This window comes from Cladophialophora yegresii (assembly GCF_000585515.1).
Source record: "Cladophialophora yegresii CBS 114405 chromosome Unknown aczIN-supercont1.7, whole genome shotgun sequence".
NCBI classification, from domain to species: domain Eukaryota; kingdom Fungi; phylum Ascomycota; class Eurotiomycetes; order Chaetothyriales; family Herpotrichiellaceae; genus Cladophialophora; species Cladophialophora yegresii.
In genome coordinates this window covers 12496-35799 of record NW_006913051.1, presented here as the reverse complement: position 1 = coordinate 35799, position 23304 = coordinate 12496, and the positions used below count along the sequence as shown (strand labels likewise).

General features: G+C 52.3%; 11 protein-coding genes across 11 annotated transcripts; 6 read left to right on the top strand and 5 right to left on the bottom strand.

Moving 5' to 3' along the window:
- Nucleotides 1-392: 392 nt before the first annotated feature.
- Nucleotides 393-1526, bottom strand: A1O7_09141 (nucleolin; the record flags this gene model as incomplete). The annotated part of the gene is made up of 3 exons (XM_007763130.1): nucleotides 393-1315; nucleotides 1361-1389; nucleotides 1441-1526. The coding sequence occupies 3 exons, from the start codon at nucleotides 1524-1526 to the stop codon at nucleotides 393-395; spliced, it is 1038 nt and encodes a 345-aa protein (XP_007761320.1).
- Nucleotides 1527-2129: 603 nt separating this feature from the next.
- A1O7_09140 (guanine nucleotide-binding protein subunit beta-like protein) lies at nucleotides 2130-3311 on the top strand (the record flags this gene model as incomplete). The annotated part of the gene is made up of 3 exons (XM_007763129.1): nucleotides 2130-2209; nucleotides 2265-2709; nucleotides 2886-3311. 3 exons carry the CDS (start codon nucleotides 2130-2132, stop codon nucleotides 3309-3311), a joined length of 951 nt encoding a protein of 316 aa, XP_007761319.1.
- A 250-nt stretch (nucleotides 3312-3561) lies between these two features.
- On the bottom strand, nucleotides 3562-5916 carry A1O7_09139 (uncharacterized protein; the record flags this gene model as incomplete). Its single annotated transcript, XM_007763128.1, has 1 exon — nucleotides 3562-5916. The coding sequence occupies one exon, from the start codon at nucleotides 5914-5916 to the stop codon at nucleotides 3562-3564; it is 2355 nt and encodes a 784-aa protein (XP_007761318.1).
- Nucleotides 5917-6384: 468 nt separating this feature from the next.
- Nucleotides 6385-7610, top strand: A1O7_09138 (NAD-dependent histone deacetylase SIR2; the record flags this gene model as incomplete). Its single annotated transcript, XM_007763127.1, has 2 exons — nucleotides 6385-6507; nucleotides 6555-7610. 2 exons carry the CDS (start codon nucleotides 6385-6387, stop codon nucleotides 7608-7610), a joined length of 1179 nt encoding a protein of 392 aa, XP_007761317.1.
- Nucleotides 7611-7862: 252 nt separating this feature from the next.
- On the top strand, nucleotides 7863-8729 carry A1O7_09137 (uncharacterized protein; the record flags this gene model as incomplete). Its single annotated transcript, XM_007763126.1, has 1 exon — nucleotides 7863-8729. The coding sequence occupies one exon, from the start codon at nucleotides 7863-7865 to the stop codon at nucleotides 8727-8729; it is 867 nt and encodes a 288-aa protein (XP_007761316.1).
- A 709-nt stretch (nucleotides 8730-9438) lies between these two features.
- Nucleotides 9439-11017, top strand: A1O7_09136 (hexokinase; the record flags this gene model as incomplete). Its single annotated transcript, XM_007763125.1, has 3 exons — nucleotides 9439-9478; nucleotides 9542-10098; nucleotides 10145-11017. 3 exons carry the CDS (start codon nucleotides 9439-9441, stop codon nucleotides 11015-11017), a joined length of 1470 nt encoding a protein of 489 aa, XP_007761315.1.
- Nucleotides 11018-11217: 200 nt separating this feature from the next.
- Nucleotides 11218-13040, bottom strand: A1O7_09135 (uncharacterized protein; the record flags this gene model as incomplete). The annotated part of the gene is made up of 2 exons (XM_007763124.1): nucleotides 11218-12747; nucleotides 12801-13040. The coding sequence occupies 2 exons, from the start codon at nucleotides 13038-13040 to the stop codon at nucleotides 11218-11220; spliced, it is 1770 nt and encodes a 589-aa protein (XP_007761314.1).
- Nucleotides 13041-13306: 266 nt separating this feature from the next.
- A1O7_09134 (ATP-dependent RNA helicase dbp9) lies at nucleotides 13307-15121 on the top strand (the record flags this gene model as incomplete). The annotated part of the gene is made up of 1 exon (XM_007763123.1): nucleotides 13307-15121. The coding sequence occupies one exon, from the start codon at nucleotides 13307-13309 to the stop codon at nucleotides 15119-15121; it is 1815 nt and encodes a 604-aa protein (XP_007761313.1).
- A 1671-nt stretch (nucleotides 15122-16792) lies between these two features.
- On the top strand, nucleotides 16793-17095 carry A1O7_09133 (uncharacterized protein; the record flags this gene model as incomplete). The annotated part of the gene is made up of 1 exon (XM_007763122.1): nucleotides 16793-17095. One exon carries the CDS (start codon nucleotides 16793-16795, stop codon nucleotides 17093-17095), a length of 303 nt encoding a protein of 100 aa, XP_007761312.1.
- Nucleotides 17096-17331: 236 nt separating this feature from the next.
- On the bottom strand, nucleotides 17332-18784 carry A1O7_09132 (murein transglycosylase; the record flags this gene model as incomplete). Its single annotated transcript, XM_007763121.1, has 3 exons — nucleotides 17332-17550; nucleotides 17597-18377; nucleotides 18426-18784. 3 exons carry the CDS (start codon nucleotides 18782-18784, stop codon nucleotides 17332-17334), a joined length of 1359 nt encoding a protein of 452 aa, XP_007761311.1.
- Nucleotides 18785-19438: 654 nt separating this feature from the next.
- A1O7_09131 (uncharacterized protein) lies at nucleotides 19439-22072 on the bottom strand (the record flags this gene model as incomplete). The annotated part of the gene is made up of 1 exon (XM_007763120.1): nucleotides 19439-22072. One exon carries the CDS (start codon nucleotides 22070-22072, stop codon nucleotides 19439-19441), a length of 2634 nt encoding a protein of 877 aa, XP_007761310.1.
- Between the last annotated feature and the right edge of the window lie 1232 nt (nucleotides 22073-23304).

Below are 23304 nucleotides of genomic sequence, written 5' to 3'. Positions count from 1 at the left end.
GCTTTGCATACTCTCATTGAAAGAACTACTTCGCCGGCGAACGAAATGAGATTCGGCAACACTTTGATGCGCACTACTACAGTGAATCGTCCTCTATAACTAAAGCCGGAGTTCGCTTCATGCTCTCTCCTTGAGGAACAGTCCCAAGGCAGCAGATGGTTGGCACAAGAAACACACCTGGGCGAAGTGTCTTTGCGTCGAAAGGCGCTGCTGCTATCGTCCACCTTCGCGACTTACAAAACGCAGCGATTTTGGCGATGTTGTCCTAGAGCTTCGTTCTTGGAAACCATAATAATGTCATTTTTGGCGCATGCGAAATGCTGTTTGCCGAAAGTGGCTAACACAGTCCACCCTAGCTTTCCGAAACCTGTCATCTCTGTTGCACAGCACCACTACAACCGTCTGTAGGGTAGCGTAGGCTTATTGTCCAGGATTTTATCAATCTCAGCCATGACCGTGTCATCCAACTTGCCTACCAGGTCCAATGCTTTGACAGATCTCTGGATTTGCTCGATCTTTGAGGCACCGGTGATGGCCGAGCTCACGTTGGGATTCTTCAGCACCCAAGCCAATGCTAGTGTTGCTTGATCTGTACCCAGCTTTTCTGCCACCGGCTTCAATTTCTTGACCTGGGCTATCGTCTTCTGCCACTTCTCGTCTCCATAGCTTTCCCTTTGACTTGCAGTGTACCCATCGGCGGCTTTCGCAATTCTGCTGTCTTCCGGAATGCCGTCATTATATTTGCCGGTCAGGATACCTTGCTTCAAGGGACTGAAGATGGTGAGGCCGAGTCCGTACTTCTCGTAGAGAAGAGCGTATTCCCGTTCGACTCGGTCACGAGTGATCATGCTGTACTCTGGCTGCTCCATCACCGGTCCAATAAGACCGAGTCTCTCAGCCACAGCCCAAGCCATTGCGATTTCCTCGCTGTTCCACTCACTCGTGCCCCAGTAGAACGCCTTTCCCGTGTCGATAATGTGGTTCATAGCTCGGACAGTCTCCTCGATTGGAGTGTGTCTGTCTGGGCGATGGCAGTAGATCAAGTCAACATAATCCAGCTGCAGTCGTTTGAGTGACCCGGCGACACCTTCGATGATGTGCTTACGCGAAAGACCTTGATTGTTGACAATGTTGTCACCATAGGCCTGCCCCCAGTAGATCTTTGTCGAGATGACGAGGTCATTGCGCTTCCAGCCGAAATGCTTGATAGCTTTCCCCATAACAATCTCAGATTTGCCGTCTGCATATCCCTCTGCACAGTCGAAGAAGTTGATTCCAGCATCATACGCGGCCTTCATGCACGCAAAGGTCGCCTCTGCAAAATCAGATATTGTGTAAATAACTTCGGATCAACACTCACCGTCGCCGACGGCATCGCCATAAGTCACCCTGAAAGGTCAGTCAGCCGAAGAGCCCTGCAAAGTTCATGGTAGACCATACCATCCGCCTAGAGAAATGGCGGAGACTTGGAGGCCTGAACGTCCAAGGAAACGGTATTGCATTTTGGGTAGATCAGAAGAAGCCATGGTCCACAACCGAGTGAAGCTACTCTAGGTATAACGTGTGCAAGAGGAGATGATAAAGCAGAGGCAACGGAGGCTAGAAGAGCGATGAGACACAGAGCGGCTAAATCTCGAATTATATCATTGTTCGTCGTATTGTGGTGGTGCCGGCATAATTGTCTCCGTTCCAGGGACATGTCGCATTTAGCCGGTCCACGGACATAGTAGCTGGCATACGGATATGTCGAGCATTGGGCGCAGCTTTCGCCGAGGACAGGACTTACAAGCTGAAAGAGGATTGGTAGAGACCATGTGTCGAAACATCGTGGCAGAAAACACTGATACCATGACTCCACTAAAGGCTTCGGGGAAAGCTTTCACGAGCTTTGTGGAAGGTAGAGTCCATCTCGAAGGGATGGGCGACCGAGGATGAGCCGCAAATGCGGCTAGTGAGAATGTGTGGGAGCGACGTCCACGTTTGGAAAAGCTTCAAGCGAGTTTTGCCCTGCCGTAGCCGTCGCCAAGACTGACATCGAATTTTGGAGCACACAGTTGAGACCGCAGTGAACGAGCGATCTTCGACGACCACCACCTCACCCTATTCTCCCTTCCTATCTTCAAGTCACCATGGCTGAGCAACTCATTCAACGTGGTACCCTGGAAGGCCACAGCGGCTGGGTCACCGCCCTTGCCACCAGCTTGGAGAAGTCAGTCCTCAAATTGTTCTTGCAACTGGCGCAAGCTTGCTAACAGCGGTTCTAGCCCTAACATGCTGCTATCTGCTTCAAGAGACAAGACTCTCATCATCTGGAACCTAACCCGCGATGAATCTGCCTACGGGTATCCGAAGCGATCACTCCACGGTCACTCGCACATTGTCTCCGACTGCGTCATTTCGTCTGACGGTGCCTACGCGCTCTCCTCATCCTGGGACAAGACTCTCCGACTGTGGGAGCTGTCAACAGGCAACACCACCCGCACCTTCGTCGGCCACACCAACGATGTTCTCTCAGTTTCCTTCTCCGCAGATAACAGACAGATTGTCTCAGGATCGCGAGACCGAACCATCAAGCTGTGGAACACCCTCGGAGACTGCAAATACACCATCACCGACAAGGGCCACACGGACTGGATTTCCTGCGTGCGATTCTCCCCGAACCCTCAAAATCCCGTGATTGTGAGCTGCGGCTGGGACAAGTTGGTAAAGGTATGAGATATCCACATCATACCCTTTGCCGAAGATGCTACGCGTATTCAAAAGTATTTGCTACTTCAGAGCCTATTGGCCATGAGACAAACATTCACCAGCGGACTGAGGCAACCATATCGCACTGCGCGATGTCAGAACTGGAGGTCGACTTTGACTGACATCTTCTTTCACAGGTCTGGGAACTCGCGTCTTGCCGAATCCAAACCGACCACATTGGCCATACCGGCTATATCAACACGGTTACCATATCGCCTGATGGCTCTCTCTGCGCGTCTGGCGGCAAGGACGGCACCACGATGCTCTGGGATTTGAACGAATCCAAGCATTTGTACTCTCTCCAAGCTGGTGACGAAATCCACGCTCTTGTTTTCTCGCCGAACCGATACTGGCTGTGTGCTGCCACTACTTCCTCCATCACCATATTCGATCTCGAGAAGAAGAGCAAGGTCGATGAGCTGAAGCCCGATTACGTTGAGAAGGGCAAGAAGTCGCAGGAGCCATACTGTGTAAGCTTGACCTGGAGCGCAGACGGTCAGACACTGTTCTCTGGCTACACCGACAACAAGATCCGCGCGTGGGGTGTTATGTCTCGTGCATAGACACGGTAGAAATGGGAGCAGTTTGTGGAGAAGGGGTCTGGAGATGCACGACGTTTGCCACATACCGCAAGGGTGGGAGGTAGTATTTCGGCAGCCAGGTCGTACGAAATCGCCTAACAGGGTCGATGTAAGCCATGCTCATCATGATCATGGTTGAGACACGGCGTATTCGAGGCGCGCTTTGTCTCTACGGGATGACACAAGATATGAAAACGATCAAGACTCAAAAACTTCAACCTGCTTCATTTTCTCAGTTGATTACCATGTTCCTCGCTCGAACTCTCTCCTCCGGCTTCAGCTTGTCAGCTACCTCGCCACCGGAAATCTGCAACTCCTCCCATTCCTCTTCATCCATGTTCATGATCATGCAAATCTGGCTGCATCTCACAAATGCCTCGCGGAAGCTGTATTTCTGACCCGTTACCACCACTTTGATGATCTCGTTGATGTCATGTTCGAGTCTAGCTGCTCCCACGTCGTTCACCCGTTCTTGGTATGTCCACAGCCGCTTCTCAACCATCTTACTCAAGTAGGTGACCACTATAGTCAGTAGCTGGTCAAACGTGCGCTCTGTCATAAGCCGTCCAATGGGTTTCGTCAGAGCGTCCCAACCAAGTTGGAATCGCAGACGGACTTCGTCGGAGAAGCCTTCGGAGTCGGCATCTGCATCCAGTGACTGTGCAAGCTCTCGCAGCTGTTCGCGTGTGAGTTGATAATCTGTGTCCCGGAATGCGTCCGTCAATATTGGTCGTAGACGGGGCTTCATCACGTTGTGAAAGACGACGTTGACACCGTCGGAAATCAGTTCATTGGTCTTTTCAGAGAATGTGGTGCGGAAGGACGTCAGAGTGGCCATTACGGCTGCCGCCTCGCCGGGTTCGGGGAAGAGTTCGTCTAGGGTCCGATGCGGAGATCCAGGAGCGGGCTCGAGTCTGACATGAACAATTTGGTCGATGTAGTCTTTAGCTACGTCGAGATTGTTGATAAGGACAAGAAATGAGATGATGGTGGATTCAGGGGGGAGATGTCCTTGCATTGCTGCTTTTGGATAACTCTCGTCGCGCATCTTGCGCTGTTGCATACCGATGAAGTCGGAGCCAAGGACTCTGCCCAAGGTTGGGATTACACCAAAAACGACTTGCTTCTGCGAGGTAACAAGCGATTGTTGCAGAACCTTGTTGACAATGTACATGATGTCTTCAATAGCGGAAGTCACATGAGGCGGATTCGAGTTCAGTGGTTTGTGCGGGTTGAGGGATAGGTCCGGAGGCTGTTCGTCCAGTTGGAATGCCTTCTCGACTGAACGTCGGAGAAAGAACGTAGTCATCGTGTTGAATGGGGTAAGAAGCTTGTCCTGAACCTTCTTCATCAAGCTTGAGCTGACCAGGAATGGTGGTATCGTCGCGTCCTCGCTTGCGGCGGGATCATGACACTTCTCGGCAATGAACCTGGTGTAGAGCGACCATTTGCTCAGCATGGAAGTCATCTCATTCAGTGTAGCGTCCACCTGTTTCATATCGACGGACTCATCCTCGCTCGACCTTCCTGGTGCTGGAGATCCAGCACGAGGAGTGCCCATTGATCCCCGTTGTGCGGGGATAAAGCTCTGGACGAGGAATGTAAAGGCGTACGCTTTGATGTCGGTCAGTTGGCGATCGATCCTCCGTTCGTCAGCCCAAGTATCGAGAATGATTCCTCCTTGAAGATCTGCTTCGACCTGCAGCCGTTGAGTCACTCGTGTCATCTTTCCTGCCCCGTAGTGGCGCTCCACCAGTCCGCCGTGTCCTTCGATAATCTGTGCAATGTGCTCGAACAGCTTCGTCAGGGCGTTGGCGTAGAAGAAGCCATCTTTGCTCTGGTTGCCGCCAGTGCCAGCATTGAGATTGGTTCGGGCTCGTGCTGCAACACCTTGGCAGACATAGCGACCGTAGACGTCCAGACCGACGTCGGAACGATTGATGAGGGGGAACAGCTTGAAGAAACGAGTAATCCTGGCGCCATCGTTGTCTTTGACTGCTTTGTCAAACTCTCGCAGGAACAAGCTACATAAAGATTCCGACGCATGCTCCAATGTAACCGCCGGAGCGTCGGGCACCTCAGCGGTAGGGACGATTCTGGCCGCGAACTCGCCATTTATGACAGCGCTGGGAATCTTCGATGCTCGGCTTAAGTAGCTGGCGGCGGTTTCCCAGTCTTGCGCAGCTCCCATTGATCCTGAAACACCCAGAACACATGCTTTTAGCTCGCCGACTTGTTCGACCACAGTAAGCGTAGCCTTGACCCTGTCTTGTTCAAGGTCAAGTTTCCTGACAGAATTGGAAATGCTTTTCGAATTTGCGGCGGCATCTGAGAGCATGCCGTTGCTGACAGCTCTTGCCCTTGACGCCTGCGTAGTGACATTTGCGCGGAACAAATCCAGCCGGGAGAGTTCGCGTTGAAGATCCTTTTGTGCATGGATTAGAGCATCGAGCCGGGAGGTCACGCTGGCCTCTTTGCTGTGCAGTTCAACCAGCGCGGAGCGGATTTCGCCAACAGACTTCGCATTGTAGATGCCGGCAGACTGATTATCATGATCGATGTCGGAAATGCGGTCATTCCCATTCATATCGGAAGAATAATTATTCACATAGGGGAATGGAGTGCGTAGCGCACCACCTATCCCCAGCCTACTGTACCTGCGTTCTACAGTAAACTCCTCGGCGCCTACCGACAAGTTTCTGAAGTGTGGAAAGGAGGGCTAACCTGTTGGAGAAACCTCGCAGGATGTCCCGCCGCGTGTCCGCAACGCGGGTTCCGATTCCGGTTCACATAAGGTACCTACTGTTCTCGCTGTGTAGGTATGACGTGGGCATGGGATAGCACCGTTCTTCCACTCCCAGAACAGTTCGTTCGGCCGCTTGTTTCTACATCTTGGTGCTTGAAGCTCGCATATTTCCATCGTTATCGTCGTATCACCACAGCGTCGGTCAACTACCTACATTCCAAGGTGTTTCGTAAACTCCTAGCAGCCATAGGTCGTCGGCGACGAGACCGCCACTCCAATCCGCGGGTGGGGCGCTGGAATATCTTCAACATGGGCAACGAGAACTCCACTCCGGTCGATGAGGCCACACCTCCCACCACGCTCTATGGGCGCAATATCGAAGCGGTAGCTCAATATATCAAGGAAAAAGATGTCAAAAAGATTGTCGTCATGGTAAGACCCTCCACGCACCTTTTAAACTGGTACCTGACAAGACGCAGACCGGAGCCGGCATCAGCACCTCTGCCGGTATACCAGATTTCCGATCGCCTGATACTGGTCTGTACGCCAACCTCGCCCGACTCAACCTACCGTATGCCGAAGCCGTCTTTGACATCTCGTACTTCCGAAAGAACCCATTGCCCTTCTACACTCTCGCCCACGAGCTCTATCCAGGCAAATACCGTCCGACAGTGAGCCATTCATTCATCAGCCTTCTTAATAAGAAGGGCCGATTGCTGAAGCTCTTCACCCAAAATATCGACTGTCTTGAGCAAGAAGCTGGGGTGCCAGGGGACAAGATTGTGTATGCGCATGGATCTTTTGCTACTCAACGATGCATCGATTGCCAGACGGAATACCCCGACGACCGAATGAAAGATACGGTTCAGAAGATGGAGGTCCCGCGCTGTATCAGGAAGACCTGCAATGGACTTGTGAAGCCAGATATCGTGTTCTTTGGAGAGGCCCTTCCAGAGGCCTTCCACCGCAATCGAAGCCTACCGGCAAAAGCAGATCTCGCAATCATCATGGGCACCAGTTTGACTGTACAGCCTTTTGCCAGTCTGCCATCGTTCGTAAGGGAGGAGACGCCGCGTGTGCTTATCAATTTCGAGAGAGTAGGTGGCCTCGGTTCCAGACCTGATGACGTCCTTTTGTTGCAGGACTGCGATGAGGGCGTTCGTAAGTTTGCCGATGCATTGGGTTGGCGAGAAGAATTGGAACAAGAGTGGGCCAGAACGAACGCTGGGAAAGTCGAAAAGAAGCGACCAGAGGCTCCTACGAACAGTCGACAAGAGGAACTGGACCAAGAGGTGGAGAAATTGACAAAGGACATTGATACTTCACTGAAGCTTTCGGGTGAGACCAGCGACAGGATCAGGGCAGAAATTGAGAAAGGCACTTCACCTTCATCTCGACCGACTTCAATCCCTTCCTCGACCGAACCTTCTGATGTTCTCACCACTCCACAAACCACCACGTCGGCAAGCTCATTTACACTTAATCATGTGTATCCTCATCTGAAAGAGGACAAACCTGAGAAACCGTCCCTTTAGCCTGCCGCAAATCGAGACTCTTCTCGCAAATTTTAGGCGCAAAAGAAAAACCAGACTGACTTAAACCTGTATTGCGACATAGGCTTATCGGGAGGCCTCACGTCAACCTCACTGTGGATTACGAGTCTGTATATCCTTTCTTGAGTATGGACTTCCTTTTGATCTCTTCTTTACTTTAGCCTAACCTTCTTCTAGACTTTCAGCATTTCAGGAAAGGCTTTATGATCCTCACTCGAATAGCTCGGCGCAACGATGACACCAACCACGCCACGATCACATTCCACTCGGAAGTATGCCGAGCCTACCATCCAGATTCTTGTTGGTGATCGACAAGAGCCATTCCATGTCCACTACTCTTTCCTAGAGAAGACGCACTTCTTCCAGATTCATGGCTACCCAGCTATACAGCAGCCTTCTTCACCACCAACATCAGAAATTTCACCTACGCGTAGTGAAAATACGGTGATTACAGATGAGGTCGAGATCAAAGAAGAATTCAATGAAGATGAACATGTCGAAAACAACCAAGTGGCATCGCACATTCCGGCACCGGTGACGAGTACATCTTATGCGCTGAAAGGGATAATCTACGAACCGGAAGCCTTTGAGATCGTCGTGAACTCTCTATACCACGTGTCACCCAAAACACCATCTCACCGGTCTGGGCTACGGGATTTCCGCAAGGCATACTGTTTGGCATTACAGTACCGCATGCAGCAACTCCAGGATGATATTGTCGACTGCTTCCGAAACTTTCACGCTATCTACAATGTACACTTTGACGACCTTCTCTGGCTCGCAAGGCGCATCAGTGGCGATGAAGCCGTTGTCTGTCAGGTACCTATCATCCAGTATTTGATTGAGCAGTGTGCCTACGAGATCTACCGCGAAGGGTACGACTCCTTTCAGCGCCACAACCCGGGCTTCCAAGGTTTTCTCATGCATGGAAACAGCTCTCTCAGGGTTGAACTCTTCAAGGCGATGACCAGAATTGCTATGGCGGATCATGCACCAGATCCTGCGCTTGGAATCAATCAGTGGAAGGTCACAGATTGGCCTCAATACGATCCGAACGCATGTACGGAGGCTCGGGTTGAGGTTGTTAATCTTGATGACTAACCACCTAAGGAAAGCCCAGAGCAATCGGCAAGAGGCCAGGGACTTGGTCAAGAAGTTCACGCCGTGATCGTCATGGGAGAGATGGCAGGATGAACAACATACAGTCTATGAGTCATGGGCAGGGCCTGAGGTGAAGAATAACTGGCGCGGCACATCTGGCGACGGCGGTGGCCTTGCAAAGACTTTCCGGAAAACAGTGCTGTGAGTCAGCAAGGAAATGTTTGTCAGAGAGGACGCCTCGAGTGCATCATGAGACTTGGAAGAGAGGCCCTGAGCAGAAAGTCTTCTGAATAAGAAGCACAGCGGGTGTCTGCAATGAGCTTGTACCACGGATATGTCTAGGTAGCATACAGGAAAGCACGACGAGCTTGAGGGATAACCACAAATGAGATCACATTCGACAAAGCTCGTTGAACCGCACCCTGAATCAAGCGGGGCACTATGTCGTAGCTACAGTACACACCCTTGTCGGCGACCGTTCGGTTTTGGACACAATTACCCCGCCGAATATTCGCTGCATCAATATTTTGGTCTCCGTGTCTCGCCGCAGCTGGGCCGATTGAGGTCTCTGCTGGAGTACCTCTCCTGCCGGCTTCTGTTTATACACAATCTTACACTTACTTCAGGCGGAAGTCTCGAGACTTGCCCGTCACTTATACTTACCTTACCTTCTGCCTCCGCCAAACCCCGCGATTGAGCAGCTGCCAAAATGGTTGGGTTGGGTCCAAAGCGAAAGCCGTCCCGCAAGGGTTAGTTACCACAATGATACAGTTGCTGGTTGCTTGACAGATACTGATGCTGTTCGACTCCAGGGTCTATGGCCGATGTGCCAAAGAACTTGCTCGACGAGATTGCGACACTCGAGAAGCTCTTCACAGTGGACGCCCAAAAGCTCAAGCAGATCACAGAGCATTTCGTGAGCGAGTTGCAAGCCGGTCTGGAGAAAGAAGGGGGCAACATCCCCATGAATCCGACGTGGGTTATGGCTTTTCCAGACGGTGACGAACAGGGCACATTTCTTGCACTCGACATGGGCGGTACCAACTTGCGGGTGTGCGAGATTACCCTGACGGAAGAAAAGGGCGAGTTTGATATCATCCAGAGCAAGTACAAAATGCCGGAAGAACTGAAAACTGGAACTGCGGAAGAGCTTTGGGAATACATTGCAGATTGCTTGCAACAGTTCATCGAGTACCATCATGAAGACGAGGACCTCACCCACCTCCCACTCGGCTTTACTTTTTCATACCCTGCCACGCAAGATTACGTCGATCACGGAGTGTTGCAGAGATGGACGAAGGGATTCGACATTTCGGGCGTCGAAGGCCAGGACGTTGTTCCTCAGTTCCAGAAAGCCTTGCAATCGAGGGTGGGATTGCCTGTGGGAGGACTTTACAGTGACTAACTTTTACCAGAACCTACCCATCAAACTCGTCGCCATCATAAACGACACGACCGGCACCCTGATCGCGTCCGCATATACCGACCAAACTATAAGGATTGGATGCATCTTCGGCACGGGCTGCAATGCTGCATACATGGAAAACTGCGGCTCAATACCGAAACTCAAGCACCTAAACTTGCCCGACGACATGCCCATGGCCATCAACTGCGAATATGGTGCCTTTGACAACGAACACAAAGTTCTTCCTATAACAAAGTATGACACAATCATTGACGAGACGTCGCCGAGACCAGGGCAACAAGCGTTCGAGAAGATGATTGCGGGACTGTACCTGGGTGAGATCTTTCGGCTTGTCTTGGTCGACCTGCACGAGAACAAGAACTTGCTCTTTGAGGGCCAGGATATCTCATCCCTCAAGAAGCCATATACCCTCGACGCCTCCTTTCTTTCATTCATTGAAGAAGACCCATTCGAGAACTTGCAGGAGACGCATGATATGTTCCAAGAGAAGCTTAAGATAAATGCTACCAAGCCAGAGCTTGAGCTCTGCCGTCGCCTGTCGGAGCTGATCGGTACACGTGCCGCTCGTCTCTCAGCCTGCGGGGTTGCCGCGATATGCAAGAAGAAGAACTATCAATCGTGTCACGTTGGCGCAGATGGGTCGGTTTTCAACAAATATCCACATTTCAGAGCGCGTGGTGCATTGGCTCTGCGTGAGATCCTTGATTGGCCAAAGGGCAAGAAGGACCCAATTTCACTGCTCAGTGCTGAAGACGGCAGTGGCGTGGGCGCTGCGCTCATTGCCGCGCTGACAATTAAGAGGATCAAGGAGGGCAATACAGTGGGGGTGAAAGATATTGACAGTCTGAAAGGCATTGCATAGTATGCAATGCCGAAAATGGAGAAGGTCGGTAGCAGGTTCAGGACGGAGCCACCACGTGTATGGGGATCAGCGTGCGTCTGTCGCTCAGAATCAGGCTCCGTGAGGGCCGAAGGCACCCGATGTCCGGCTAATGGTTGACCCAGAGACAGGTGGTGCTTGATATACGACCCCCAAGAGACACGCGTTAGTCCCGGGGTATGCTATTCTCGAATCTCCCACAGTCTGATCTTTCCTTGCTCATTCCCAACGGCCAGGTACCCTCCATCGGGAGAAAGCGCAACAGAGCTGGTCCTGCCCAGAGGCGTCTTATCCGTGGGCCAATTCCTGTACAACGTGCAACTGGGAAGATGAACCAGCCTAAGAGCATTTTTCTTCCAGCGTGATGACATGACCAGCATCTGACCGTCTTCGGAGAATTCGAGATGTGAAATCGGCGTCGTCAGCTGGTCAAAAATTCTGGCCGGTTTCGGTCTCTGGTCCTTCTGCTGTTCCTCGAGTGAAGCTGGCTTGACCATCCACCCGCGTCGATCGTACAGATTCACCACCCCACTCGAGGAGCCAATAGCAACCCAGCGGCTTCGGCCAGGACATTGCTCTGTGTTGTCCCCACCCAGAGAAATGACGGTTGTTCCAACAGCCCCTTCATCGGTCCATCTCATCACGACTCTCCTCGTCTCGATATCATACTCGCTGACCTCGCCGTTCTTTCCCACCACGGCAAATCCATTTCCATCGCGCCACCATGCAAAGTCCGCAACGCCGCCTCTGGAATCGATTCGACAACTGCACACCCATTGCATGCTGTCTGTCAACAGGACGTTAATACTTCCGCCTCCCTTCTTGGAAGACCCGACAAGTCCCACGTAACGGCCGCAAGGTGAAGGCTTCATAGACTCCATCGTCCGCTGTTCTTTCCGAGTCGGCCCGTAGAGTGCTCTCGTGATTTTTGACACCACGCCAGTGGACAGGGACCAGGTGTGGAAGTACCGGCGGCGGGAAGAGAAAAGGACACGAGTCCCGTCATTCGCTTCTTCGCCGCTCGGTCCCTCTTGTGGCCGGCAAAACGCAGCGGTGTGTAGAGGGCTACCCTTCAGGTGCAGCGAGGTCAGGATGGGGTTCGGATTGGGTGGTTCAGGAGAAACGTGGTAAAGCGTGACGGTTGAGCTTGGTCCGGCGGCAAGCAAGAGCGGGTAGTAAGGATGGAATTGCAGAGCGTCGATGGAAGAAGGACCGGATCCAGCTACATCCTTACATCGCTGAATATCAATGACTTCAGGTCGCAACCTTCTCGATCCTTTCGTGCTGGGCTTCGATACTGTTCGAGTTAGAGACCCAGCTGTCCGCAGTAGTTCGGCGAGCGGCCGCGCCGAAGGAAGAGAGTCTTCATCATCCATTGACGCATCAGAGTCGGATGCAGCACCTTGATCGCCAGAATGAGATAGCTTCCTCCTTTTTCTAGCATATGTGACCCATTCGGGCGTTGGGTGAAGTCGCTCGTACTGGCGTCGTAGTCTCTGTATATACTCTCTACCATTCACGACATCGTCGTCTTCGGTGTCCCGCAGCTTGCGCAGGCGTGTATTCGAGGCCAGGGAAATGGTGAGCCGGTCGTCGTCGCTGTCGTACCAAGTATACTGTCGGCTCGAGGAGACATGCTCTTGCTCTGTCTGATCAAGGTCATGTGCAACTGAGGCTGGGAGTTGGGTCGCACCAGTGTCGAGGAAGAACAACTGACGAAAAGGTCAGGTCAGTCAAACAAGCATAGTCGCCAAATCGTACTCACGTCGTCTGCAAAATCTCCCAGCTCTCCGTCTGGGTCGCCGTCTGTCAATTGATCGTCGTCATTGTCCCGGTGCTTTGTCAATGACCACTCCTCTTGGGCTTGGGTTCTCTTCAGGGACTCGAGAAAGCCTGCATCGTCTCCGAACAGCGCTTTTTCAAGACGCAATTCAACATCATCCTTCGGCAGCACGTCTGTAGGGTTTCCCTTCTTCTGGTTTGCGACCCTCGTAGGTGCTGGCATCATGAGTACAGGGACGGGATCGTCACGGATGGAAGGAAGGAAATGGTCGCTGTCGAACTGCGGTGAACTTTTTCCCACAAGGCTGGAATGGGTGACTGGCTTGGTGCGGAGAATGTGTCAGTGACTTTCCAGAAATTTTGCTCCAACTTCAAGTCGCTGCCGAAGTTGAACCGCGACCGCAAGAAAAGTCTGGCGTATTTCGACACCTTTTGTTGCGAAAAACTTCAGTGACTTCAGGCACCTCACTAGCCCATGTCTGCCTCAAAATGAAGCGGAAATTGGATTCCAATGATGCGCCAACCGTCGAAGTGCCACGGAACGACGAAGAGGGGGGCGAGTCCTTCGATTCTTTCCGCCTCGATCTTCGCCTGACGCAGGCCATTGCCAAATCCAACTTCTCGCATCCGACACCTGTACAGGCCAAAGCTATACCCCTGGCGCTCGAGGGCAAAGACGTGCTTGCAAAATCGAAGACAGGGTCGGGGAAGACTGCGGCCTACGTTATTCCGATTCTACAAACAATACTGCGGCGTAAATCTTCTCCGCTCAGCACCAGGGCCACCACTGCTCTCGTTCTCGTGCCTACTCGTGAACTAGCAGACCAGGTCCACAGGGCGTTCGGCACCTTTGCAGCGTTTTGTTCGAAAGATGTCCAGTCCCTGAACCTGACGCAACGTCTGTCCGATGCAGTTCTGAGTGCCGTATTGCAGGACTCTCCCGATGTCATTGTTGCGACTCCGAGCAGAGCGACACAGTACCTCAGCTCCGGGAAACTATCCATCGACAGTATCCAGCATCTTGTCATTGACGAAGCCGATATTGTTCTCTCGTACGGCTATGAAGACGATATCAACATCATTGCCGCCGCACTTCCTCGCGGAGTGCAAACGTTTCTAACCAGCGCCACCCTCACTTCCGAGGTCGAGGAGCTCAAATCCATCTTCTGCCGGGACGCAGCAGTGGTCAGGATAGATGAAGCGGAAGAGAAGGGTGAGGGTGTTACACAATACGTGGTGCGCTGTGGAGAGGACGAGAAGTTCTTGCTGATATACGTCCTCTTCAAACTGCGTCTGGTGAAGGGCAAGTGCCTTGTCTTCGTGGCGGACGTTGACAGAAGCTATCGATTGAAGCTCTATCTTGAACAATTTGGTATCAAGTCGTGCGTGCTGAATGCGGAGTTGCCGGTAAACTCTCGACTGCATGTTGTTCAGGAATTCAACAAGGGACTGTATGATATTCTCATCGCGGCTGATGATCAAGAAGTCCTCGGTGGAGTTATGAAAAGGCGAAAATCGCGGGTACAGCCAGACGATGAGACCAATGAAATGAGCGACGAGGAAGGTGAGGACGAGAAAAGGCTAGTGAAGAAAGCAAAGGTTTCGAAGAACGAGAAAGACTTTGGAGTGTCTAGGGGCATTGACTTCCAGGAGGTCTCCTGCGTGATTAACTTTGACCTGCCTGCAACTTCAAAGTCATACACCCACCGCATAGGCCGGACCGCACGAGCAGGAAAAGCAGGAATGGCGTTATCATTTGTGATCCCCAATGACATGTTTGGCAAGCACAAACCGACGAGCATTATATCGGCCAAGAACGATGAAAGAGTGCTCGAAAAGATCATCGCCCGGCAGGAAAAGAAAGGGAATGAAGTCAAGCCGTATCGGTTCGATATGTCACAAGTCGATGCATTCCGATATCGCATGAATGATGCGCTGCGGGCGGTTACTGGGGCTGCAGTGCACGAGGCGCGTGCAAGGGAGATCAAGCAGGAACTGGTCAAGTCTGAGAAGCTCAGGAAGCATTTTGAAGAGAATCCGGAAGACCTGCGGCACCTGAGGCATGATGGGGAGCACGGAGCCATTGTCAGACAACAAGCACACCTGAAGCACGTCCCTGACTATCTGCTGCCAGCAGCGGGCCGTAAAGCGCTCAGTACTGAGGAGATGGGGTTTGTCGGATTCAGGAACGAGAAGAACCGGAAAGGTGACAAGAAACGAGGTGGTCGAAAGCCTCGATTTGGTGGACGATCAAAGGGCAAAGTTGATCCTCTCAAGTCATTCAGTGCGAAGAAACGACACTGAGGAGGCAAATGAATTCTCTTTGACTCTGGATTCTCTAGCACTGTTGGTTCCATGTTTCAATCTTGTGGTTCACTCTGCCAGCATACAAGTTGAGGTTTGCAGAGCTGTAAACCAGCATGTCCTCCAATCCGCCACGCAATTGACATAGGGCACTGTTTCGATGTTGTACGTATCGCACCTCCAGCTTCTCTGGTGAGGTTCGATTTCAACTCAATGTGACTACAGCACTCCGTCTCCATGCTCCACCTCAGACATCTTGACGGTCCGGTTTTGGGCCTTCTTTTCCCCCAGGATACACCCCCATCCACCAGTACTGGCAGGTTCAGAGCTTATGTTTGAGAGGATTCTCAATTGCCTCAATCTTCACTTCGCTACCATCGAAGTGGTATTTCATGGTCGTGGTGGTTGTGCCAACCTAGATGGTGCTTGTCATGCTGGGAACCCGGCCTCGGTTATGGATGAAGTTCGCCAATTTCTTAGCTTCGTCCCGAGCGATGGTCAGGCAGTGAGCGAAGATGGCTGCATCGTTGGAATCGTCGGCATATTCTCTGGCAAGAACAGTGGCATAGACCATGGCAGAAGTCTTGATGGCATGATCCTGCGGAGTCATATTAGCGACGTCCCTTGGAGAGATGGATGAGCATGTACAAGGGGATTCAAGTATGGCTCGCAGTGTCTTTCCCATCTTGCTACATCGAGTTTTCCCATTGCGGTTTCTTTGAGTTGAAATTTTGTCTTCGAGAAATGAGATGACTGTGAGAGCAGAGCAGAGCAAGGAAGTGCAGTCTGGGGAGCCAGAAAATTGTAGGAGACTTGCACAGCTTTCGACGTGCGGCAGAAGACTTCACCACGCTTGGGATATTGAGCAGTGAAGTGACATTTAGGATTAGCAACCCGGAAAAGAGGAATGGCGGGTTCTTGCAGTTCAACGAAAAGGCGAAGCCGTAGTTCGTTATTCACCTAACCGTCGTGCCTGGCATCCGTCACCACCGTTGAAGACATTGTCGGGTCCTCTTGAGCCCATTACAATCTCAGTCCACCTCTGCCATGTAGACTGCGATGGCGGTTGCTGCGTTCCCAGCATGCAGAGCCGTGCTCTTCTCCCCAGAACATGCTCAACAAGAACCTCAAGTTCACCTCGGTTGCTCTCGAACATGAACCTCGATGCTTGAGATTGTGGAAGTTCTGAAGCCCACAAGCGAGGATCACCTTGCTTCCAAACAACAACAACTGGCCGCTCCAAAGAAGATGGCGGATGCTCCAGCTCGAGTTTCTTGCTGCAGTTGCTCTACAAACACCCATCCGCCCTTACTCGTCCTGTTGACATAATCTTCAGCCCATTCGAGGCAAATTTCCTCGGGCTTTTTTGCACAATGGAGCTCCATGTCTGAGCGATATTATCTGTTGACAGATCAAGCATGAGCTACCTCGTTCATCACTGTGAAAGTCCAAAACCCTATGCTTCGTCAATCACTGATTGGCCCGATCCTGCATTTGTCATCGACGCTGACATTTCGCTAGCCTGCCTCGAAAGATGGGGGCCGATGACCATCACATCTACCGATAGATATGACCTATCGAGCACATCCAAAGCTAATCTCCTCATCTTGCATTCAATTCTCTGTCTACGATTTCTGTTCGCTACCCAACGTCCACTCCCATCGGATCAATATGCCTACAGCCACCGCCAAAGTCAACGGCAAAGTCATCGCCTCCACAAACGACTATCAGACCGTGGAAGGCAATATCTATTTTCCACCCAGCTCTCTAGACCAATCAGTCCTCTCGCTATCGAACACTCACTCGACCTGCCCGTGGAAGGGAAAAGCAAGCTACTACACCATCACCGCTGATAAAACCACTTTGAAGGATGCGGCTTGGTACTATCCAGAGCCGAAGGAAAAGGCCGCCCGTATCAAAGACCATGTAGCTTTCTGTGAGTGGCTCCCTTCTGGAAAGTTGAATGAGGACTGATCAAAGTGCAGACGGTAGCAAGGTCGCCGTGTCTGTTGTTTGAGCGATTCGATACTCTCATTCCTCCTGTTGGCAGGTCTCTTGCGGACTCTTGTGGGAGGAGGATGGAAATCGGATAGTATCTACCTGAAAACAAGTCCTCGTGGGCTGCCTCGCCCTGCCACTTTACCTCTTGTTTCGAAGCCATCTATTACTCCACTGTGCACCTCGTCCGTGGCCCTTCTTTGCCGCCAAAATCAAACAGGCGCATACGTCCCGTTCGCGCACCGGAAGCCCAGGTTCGGATTCAATGCGGCGCCGGCATCGATGCAGATGACTGTCGACGGGGTCAAAGTCTCCGGGAAGACCTGAATATTGTCAAGCGCAAAATTCTTGCAGGATGTGTTCGTGTTGCACTCGATGATGACGGCTTCCGTGTGTTGCAGATCCGGCAGACCAACATCGTACCAGCATGGCTGTCTCAAGTCAGTTGAACTCAATCACAAGCGGCCAAATACTCACATCAGTGACACATGAACCATCGCCAGGATTAAACGTGTTGATTGTTCCGGTGAAGTTGGCCCAGGTGAAGTCTTCCATGTTGACCGTCGAGTTGTTCGGTCTCCCAACGGTGGTCCCGTTCTCCAGTTGAGTCTGGGCGGAGCCTTGATTGATGTACGTCTGCGTCACGAAAATTGGAAACGTGACATTGTAGACTCTGATGTTGGACCAAGTAATATTCTGCGCCAATCCCTTACCTCCGACCCAAGACTTGAACCGTGCCGCATACACGGCGTTGATGACCGTGATATCGTCGAACCTGATATTCGACACGTTCGCCCACTTGGCTTGATTCTGTCCGAGTGAGCCAATGCTCATGCCGTGGCTCTGATAGCCGATGGTGCCGCCCTGGAACAAGACATTATTGGCTCCAGCTTGTACCGCGATGGCGTCGTCACCATTGAAGATGACGCTGTTGAGTATCTGAACATCGGTACCGCCTACGTCGAAACCATCGGTATTGAAAGGAAATCCATGGCTGTTGGACACAGCATCGATGACGGTGTCTGAAATGGTGATGTTCTTGCCACTGACTTGCATACCCCACGCGATCGGTTTGCGGGACTTGAAGTATTTTACAGAGCCATTGGTGGTGTTGAAGCTCATCAGATGCGGTCGGGAAGGGGCGCCACTGCCGTTCTTGGGGTTGGAATCCCACCAGGCTTGGCCGTAGCTGTTGATCCAGCCTGTGGTGACATTTGGTGTGCCGATGTAATGAATCGATGGACCTGACAGAGTGAACCTGATGCTTGTCAGTGGAGGCATGCCCCAAGGATGAAAGTCATGTCACCAGTAAAGCGCCGATGCGTTTGTTGCGGCGGTGGTCTTGTTCACGAGTGCTTGGACTGCCGTGATGTTCTTTGGAAGATGAAGCGTTCCCTGCATCCTAATGGAGACATTCGACAGATTGGTTGCAGAAATGGGCTGGAGCACGTTGTAGTCGATACCCTCAGTGAAGACGATCGTCGAGTCTCGAGCGCATCGTGCAAAGGCGGAGGAGATTGCAGGCGAGTCGTCCGCTTTCCCACGTGAAGACTTGAACTGGGAAGGAATCGTGCAGGTGTTTTGCCCTCCGCTCTGGCGAACGCTCAAAGAGGCTGCCAAGGATGCAAGCTGAAGGAAACAACTCGCAAGCACTATTCTCAACATCTTGCAAATTGATTCAAGATACCTCAATCATCTAGGTGTAAGATAGCTTGCGCAAAGAGGCCAGGCGAAGGGCTGCTATATGTGCCCTCGCCCAGGACAGCGGATGCGGTGCAGACGATCCCCAGAGTCTGGGGAAAGCCATGCTCTTGCTGCACACCTCCATGTTCGAGCAAGGGTATTGTTGATAATCAGGAACAAAACCCCAGATCTATGATTGAAAAGGAAGCTCATGAAGCCTGCGGAGACAAAAGCTCCGCCCCTCTCGGCACGAATACCGCCGAAGCATTAGAGGATCCCCCGCATTCGCCGTTGGGCGGGCAGCCAACAGAGCCTCAATTGATGTGACAAAGAGCGGGGACTGCGGGGAGTCTCTGGTTAGGGAGGCTGCTGAGAGGCTCCTAAATGGGAAAGCTATCCAGCCTACCGTAAAGTAGAGCAGTGCTCCTTCAGCCCGGCTCGTGCCCTTCTGCGAAGAAGTGCGATCTCGTGCTGGGAGTCTGTTTTGCCCACTGCCGGCAAGGAGCAAGTAAGGCAGGAATGCCCGGTGATGAAGATGAAGATTTTATATTCCTACATTACCATTACTCATAAATTCGCATAAGTTGTGAATTGAAGATTCACCAAGGACCTATCCGTTCCATAAACGCTCACACATCATTGCCCTGATAACCGCATATACTGCTCGACTGCCGGTGACTCCGCAATGGAGAAAGATGCGACCGTAGGTGGTCTGCTTCGCCTCTTGCGGCGGCTTTTAGCAGTCGCTGGCGCCGTCTCATCTTTGCATCTCACATAGAAGTGAGGATGCACATGTCGATCCATCGGACTGCTGCCTGACTTCTGCATATCAACTTCCCACTTCTTGGCCAGAAGCCCACCACTGGGTCCTGCTCCACACGTCCCAGACATGGTGCTGGAAGGCGGAGAATTGATGGCCAGCGCGAACAGATTTTGTGGCTCGGTGTAGTCAGTGACTCGGCCAAGCAAGCAAAAAGTCCACATCAGGTAAATGAGGCTGAAGAGACTGAGCAGGAAGACAGCGACTAGTACCACGTAGAAAAGACCTTGCCAATCCTGCGTTCCGCCCGATGCATAATCTTTGTAACTGAGCATCGCTCGGAAGTCCTCATACTGTGGCTCCTCAAGCATCTGCTCCGAGTAGTTCCAGTAGTGAATGAATGGTGCTGTGGAGGATGCTAAAACAGCGGTGCTGCTCGCCAACACAGCTAGGGCTTCTCCCAGCGTAGGCAAGTTGATGGGGAGGTATGTGTATACGTCAGCACCGGAAGCATTGGAATACGGCGGAATGAACTGTGTGAGAATGCGGTCGTTTGAAGCATTGGCGTTGTACACCCCGGAGTTCAAGGAGACAGCGCGCAGCCACTCTGCCCCCATGTCTTTCCAATCTGTTTCCCAATGACCGACTGTTGCCCCTGGGACCGCTTCGAAATAGGAGAACGTGTTTCCTGTGCTGTTGTCGCATTCAACAGACATCTGACCACCAGACTGGGCGACGTGATAGTAGGTGGTGCAATTGCGATACTGTGCAGATCTGACAGAGCACAGCATGTAATCCATATAAGGTAAATATGACTCTCTCGCGCCTTCGGGAGGGGGCGCGGCGAGAATGTACACCGCAGGGTAACCATAGCCGCTCGATATGAAGCCTAGAATGTTATATGGCGAAGGAAGCTTTGAGAAGAATGGCGGCTGTTGAATTTCGGGCGCACTCCCGTTCCCGAAGCCAAATATGTCGTCAACGACGGTTGGACCCACGTAAAATGTCGCAGGGTCAGTGATGTTGGAAGGATCGACGATCATAGGCACCACCTCTGTCTCATCCATCCCGACACATAAGACGTTGATCATGGGTGCAGGGATCGCCGCTCGGATAGAGTACTCGCCGTTCCCTTGGAGGTCCTCGGGTTGCAAGATGTGGTTCTTTGGATCCCGAGCGGCATTGAAGAGGTTTGCATGCGGCATGGCTAGCGTGACGTTCTGGACGAAACGCTGGTGCTTGAAGGAGTCGACTGTGACATTCTCATGACTTGGGGTGATCCATTGACCGAGCAATGTCGTGTTGTCGAAGAGGGTGCTGACGGGCGGAGGGCGGCCTACAATAGAACTGAGGTCAGAGCTCAAGTTGCCGACATCGAGCCGCCGGGACCAGTCTGCTAGGAATGTTTTGAAGTTGTGATAGCTTTGACCCGCATAATCGATTTGGAGACAAGTGTCTCCCTCGACATCGTAACCCAAGCTGGGGTCGATCCCTTTGCCGTGAATGGGACTCTGGCACCTGCCAGCGAGGTACGGAGCATTTGCGTAGGATGCGGCGACCCTGCCGTAAAGGGTCCGATGCTCGAGGCGGCCAAATTTTGGTTTTGGTGCTACAAGAGCCTCAGCTGCTGTAGTGTAGAAAGTGGCGGCCAGTGCGGCGATCAAGACCAGAATGCCAACAATGGTAGAAGCGGCATATCGGACTGCTATCCAATTCGTGATCAACGTTCCAGGTTGCATCACCCACGATCTCATCGTCATCTCGGCAATACTGATGCCGCCGTTCTTGTTCTCCTTGGCGAAGGCACGTCGACTCAACATTTGACCAAGTAGTGCAACGAAGATTGTGACGAACGACAGTTCGACCGTCTTCGACATAAGGGCGCTGAGAAGAGTAGCGTTTGCGAAGGAGATGTGTCCGTGTGTACCGATTGACTCGCCCCATCTGGGCTTTGCAAACGCGATACCGAGGAATACTCCAGACAATACCGTGGAATAAACCGCCAGCGCCAGAACGGAGATGGTCCACCACGACCATGGGCTCGTCAAAATGTCACCATCTGTTGGACAGTTCTCATCGAAATGGCTGTGGGTATGAATGAGTCCTGATTCTGCAGAGAAGTCCTGCGAGGTTTGCTGGTTGAGTCGGCTGTAGGAGGATCGATCTGACGTCCATGATCTTGCATCTGCAGCCCTGGAACCAGTACCCTGGTGAGGACTATCACGGTTTGTGCTAGGGAGCAATGATTCGGGAGTTGTCACAAGGGTTGCAGACAGGCCATCTTTGCTCGTGTAGGATGGAGCTTTGGAGCCGACAGGGACACGTTTGACTGTCGGGATGCCGGAGATGTTCAGTCCCAGCCGCGCCTCCTCCCATTCTGGCGAGTCGTATGTCTGGAACTCGTGATCTTCTTGGGGCGCTTGCTCGTAGCTTTCTGGTAACACAGACGAGTCCTGCCGTAGAAAGGACCGCCTTGGGTGAAAGAAAGCTCCACTGGGTTTACCTTCCATAACGATCAGCAGGTGGTTTGCGAAAAGTGGAGGTCGTCGACTGTCTTCAGGAGCAGGAGCCTTACATGGTGGACCAGGGGAGATTGAGGCTCAATATCCTTCTACTTCGGTGATGACGAAGATATGTACGACGCTTAAAGCGCCTCCTTCGTCGCTCCAGCCGAGGGGCGCTAGAAGAAGTTGCGTGCTCGATATTGGTGGTCTCCTGCTCAGGATGTTCTGGACAGGTGCCATCTGGCAACCTCTGAGAGACGAGGCGCACGCCACAGCACACAGACTTATGCACGCGTGGAAACCGGGATTGGTCGGTGGCTTGCTCTGGTGGGAGAGGATGGATGCAGCTCCCGGCAATGTCTTGGTTGCGGTAAGCAAACAGAGAGCGTCATGACAATTCAAATTACTGCAATGGAACAGTCGAGTCTCTAGCTGATAGCACAGATGCGTAGCACAGAACAGCAAGTTAGGTCCATTATTGTGCATGCTTGGGGATGTGCAAGTGGAATGATCGGCATGAACGACAGTTGACCGCTTGGCAACTCATGGCGGGAGGGCGACGAACGAAGAATTGGGGCCGGCACGGCGGGGATGGACGCCTGACGCGGCAGGGGCTGCACATCTGACGTGCTGCCCACCTGGTACCTAGGCCAAACCATAATGGGTAGATTACTGTTGTCAATTAGGGCTTCCGGGGCAACTTTTCCAGCATCTCTCGAAACCAGCATTCGTATACAATATCCAACTTTGTTAACTCCGTGCTTCTGGGCCTGAACTTTCCGCATGCGTCGCCTCGAAGGTATGGGGTTAGGCTGAGACGGCTTGCCTGGAGGGTGTTGCTACCAAAGCTAAGAACCGGGGCGCTTTATGCCGAGACACTTTATATGCGGCTAACCAGAAGCCTGTCTGGAAGCGTCAAATGTACGTGACTACCTCCTGTAGTGCCGCAACATGCAGTTGCGCGCTTGGACATGGCAAACAGGAACGGAGAACACACGGAATCGGAAAACGGGCCCGCAGGATGTTTCGGGTGTCGCTTCCACCTTTCTCCATCTCTGGTTGGTTACTTGTGCGCTCTGGACGCGTGCTGTTCAAGACTGGGACAGCATAACTGCCGCCCGAGCGAGATGATCTGATGCAGACCTCCAGATGGATAACTACAATCTGTCTATGATTTCCCAAAAGACAGACCGGCATCCCGACACGATAGCCCGTAATGGCGTGGTTGGGGAGTTCCT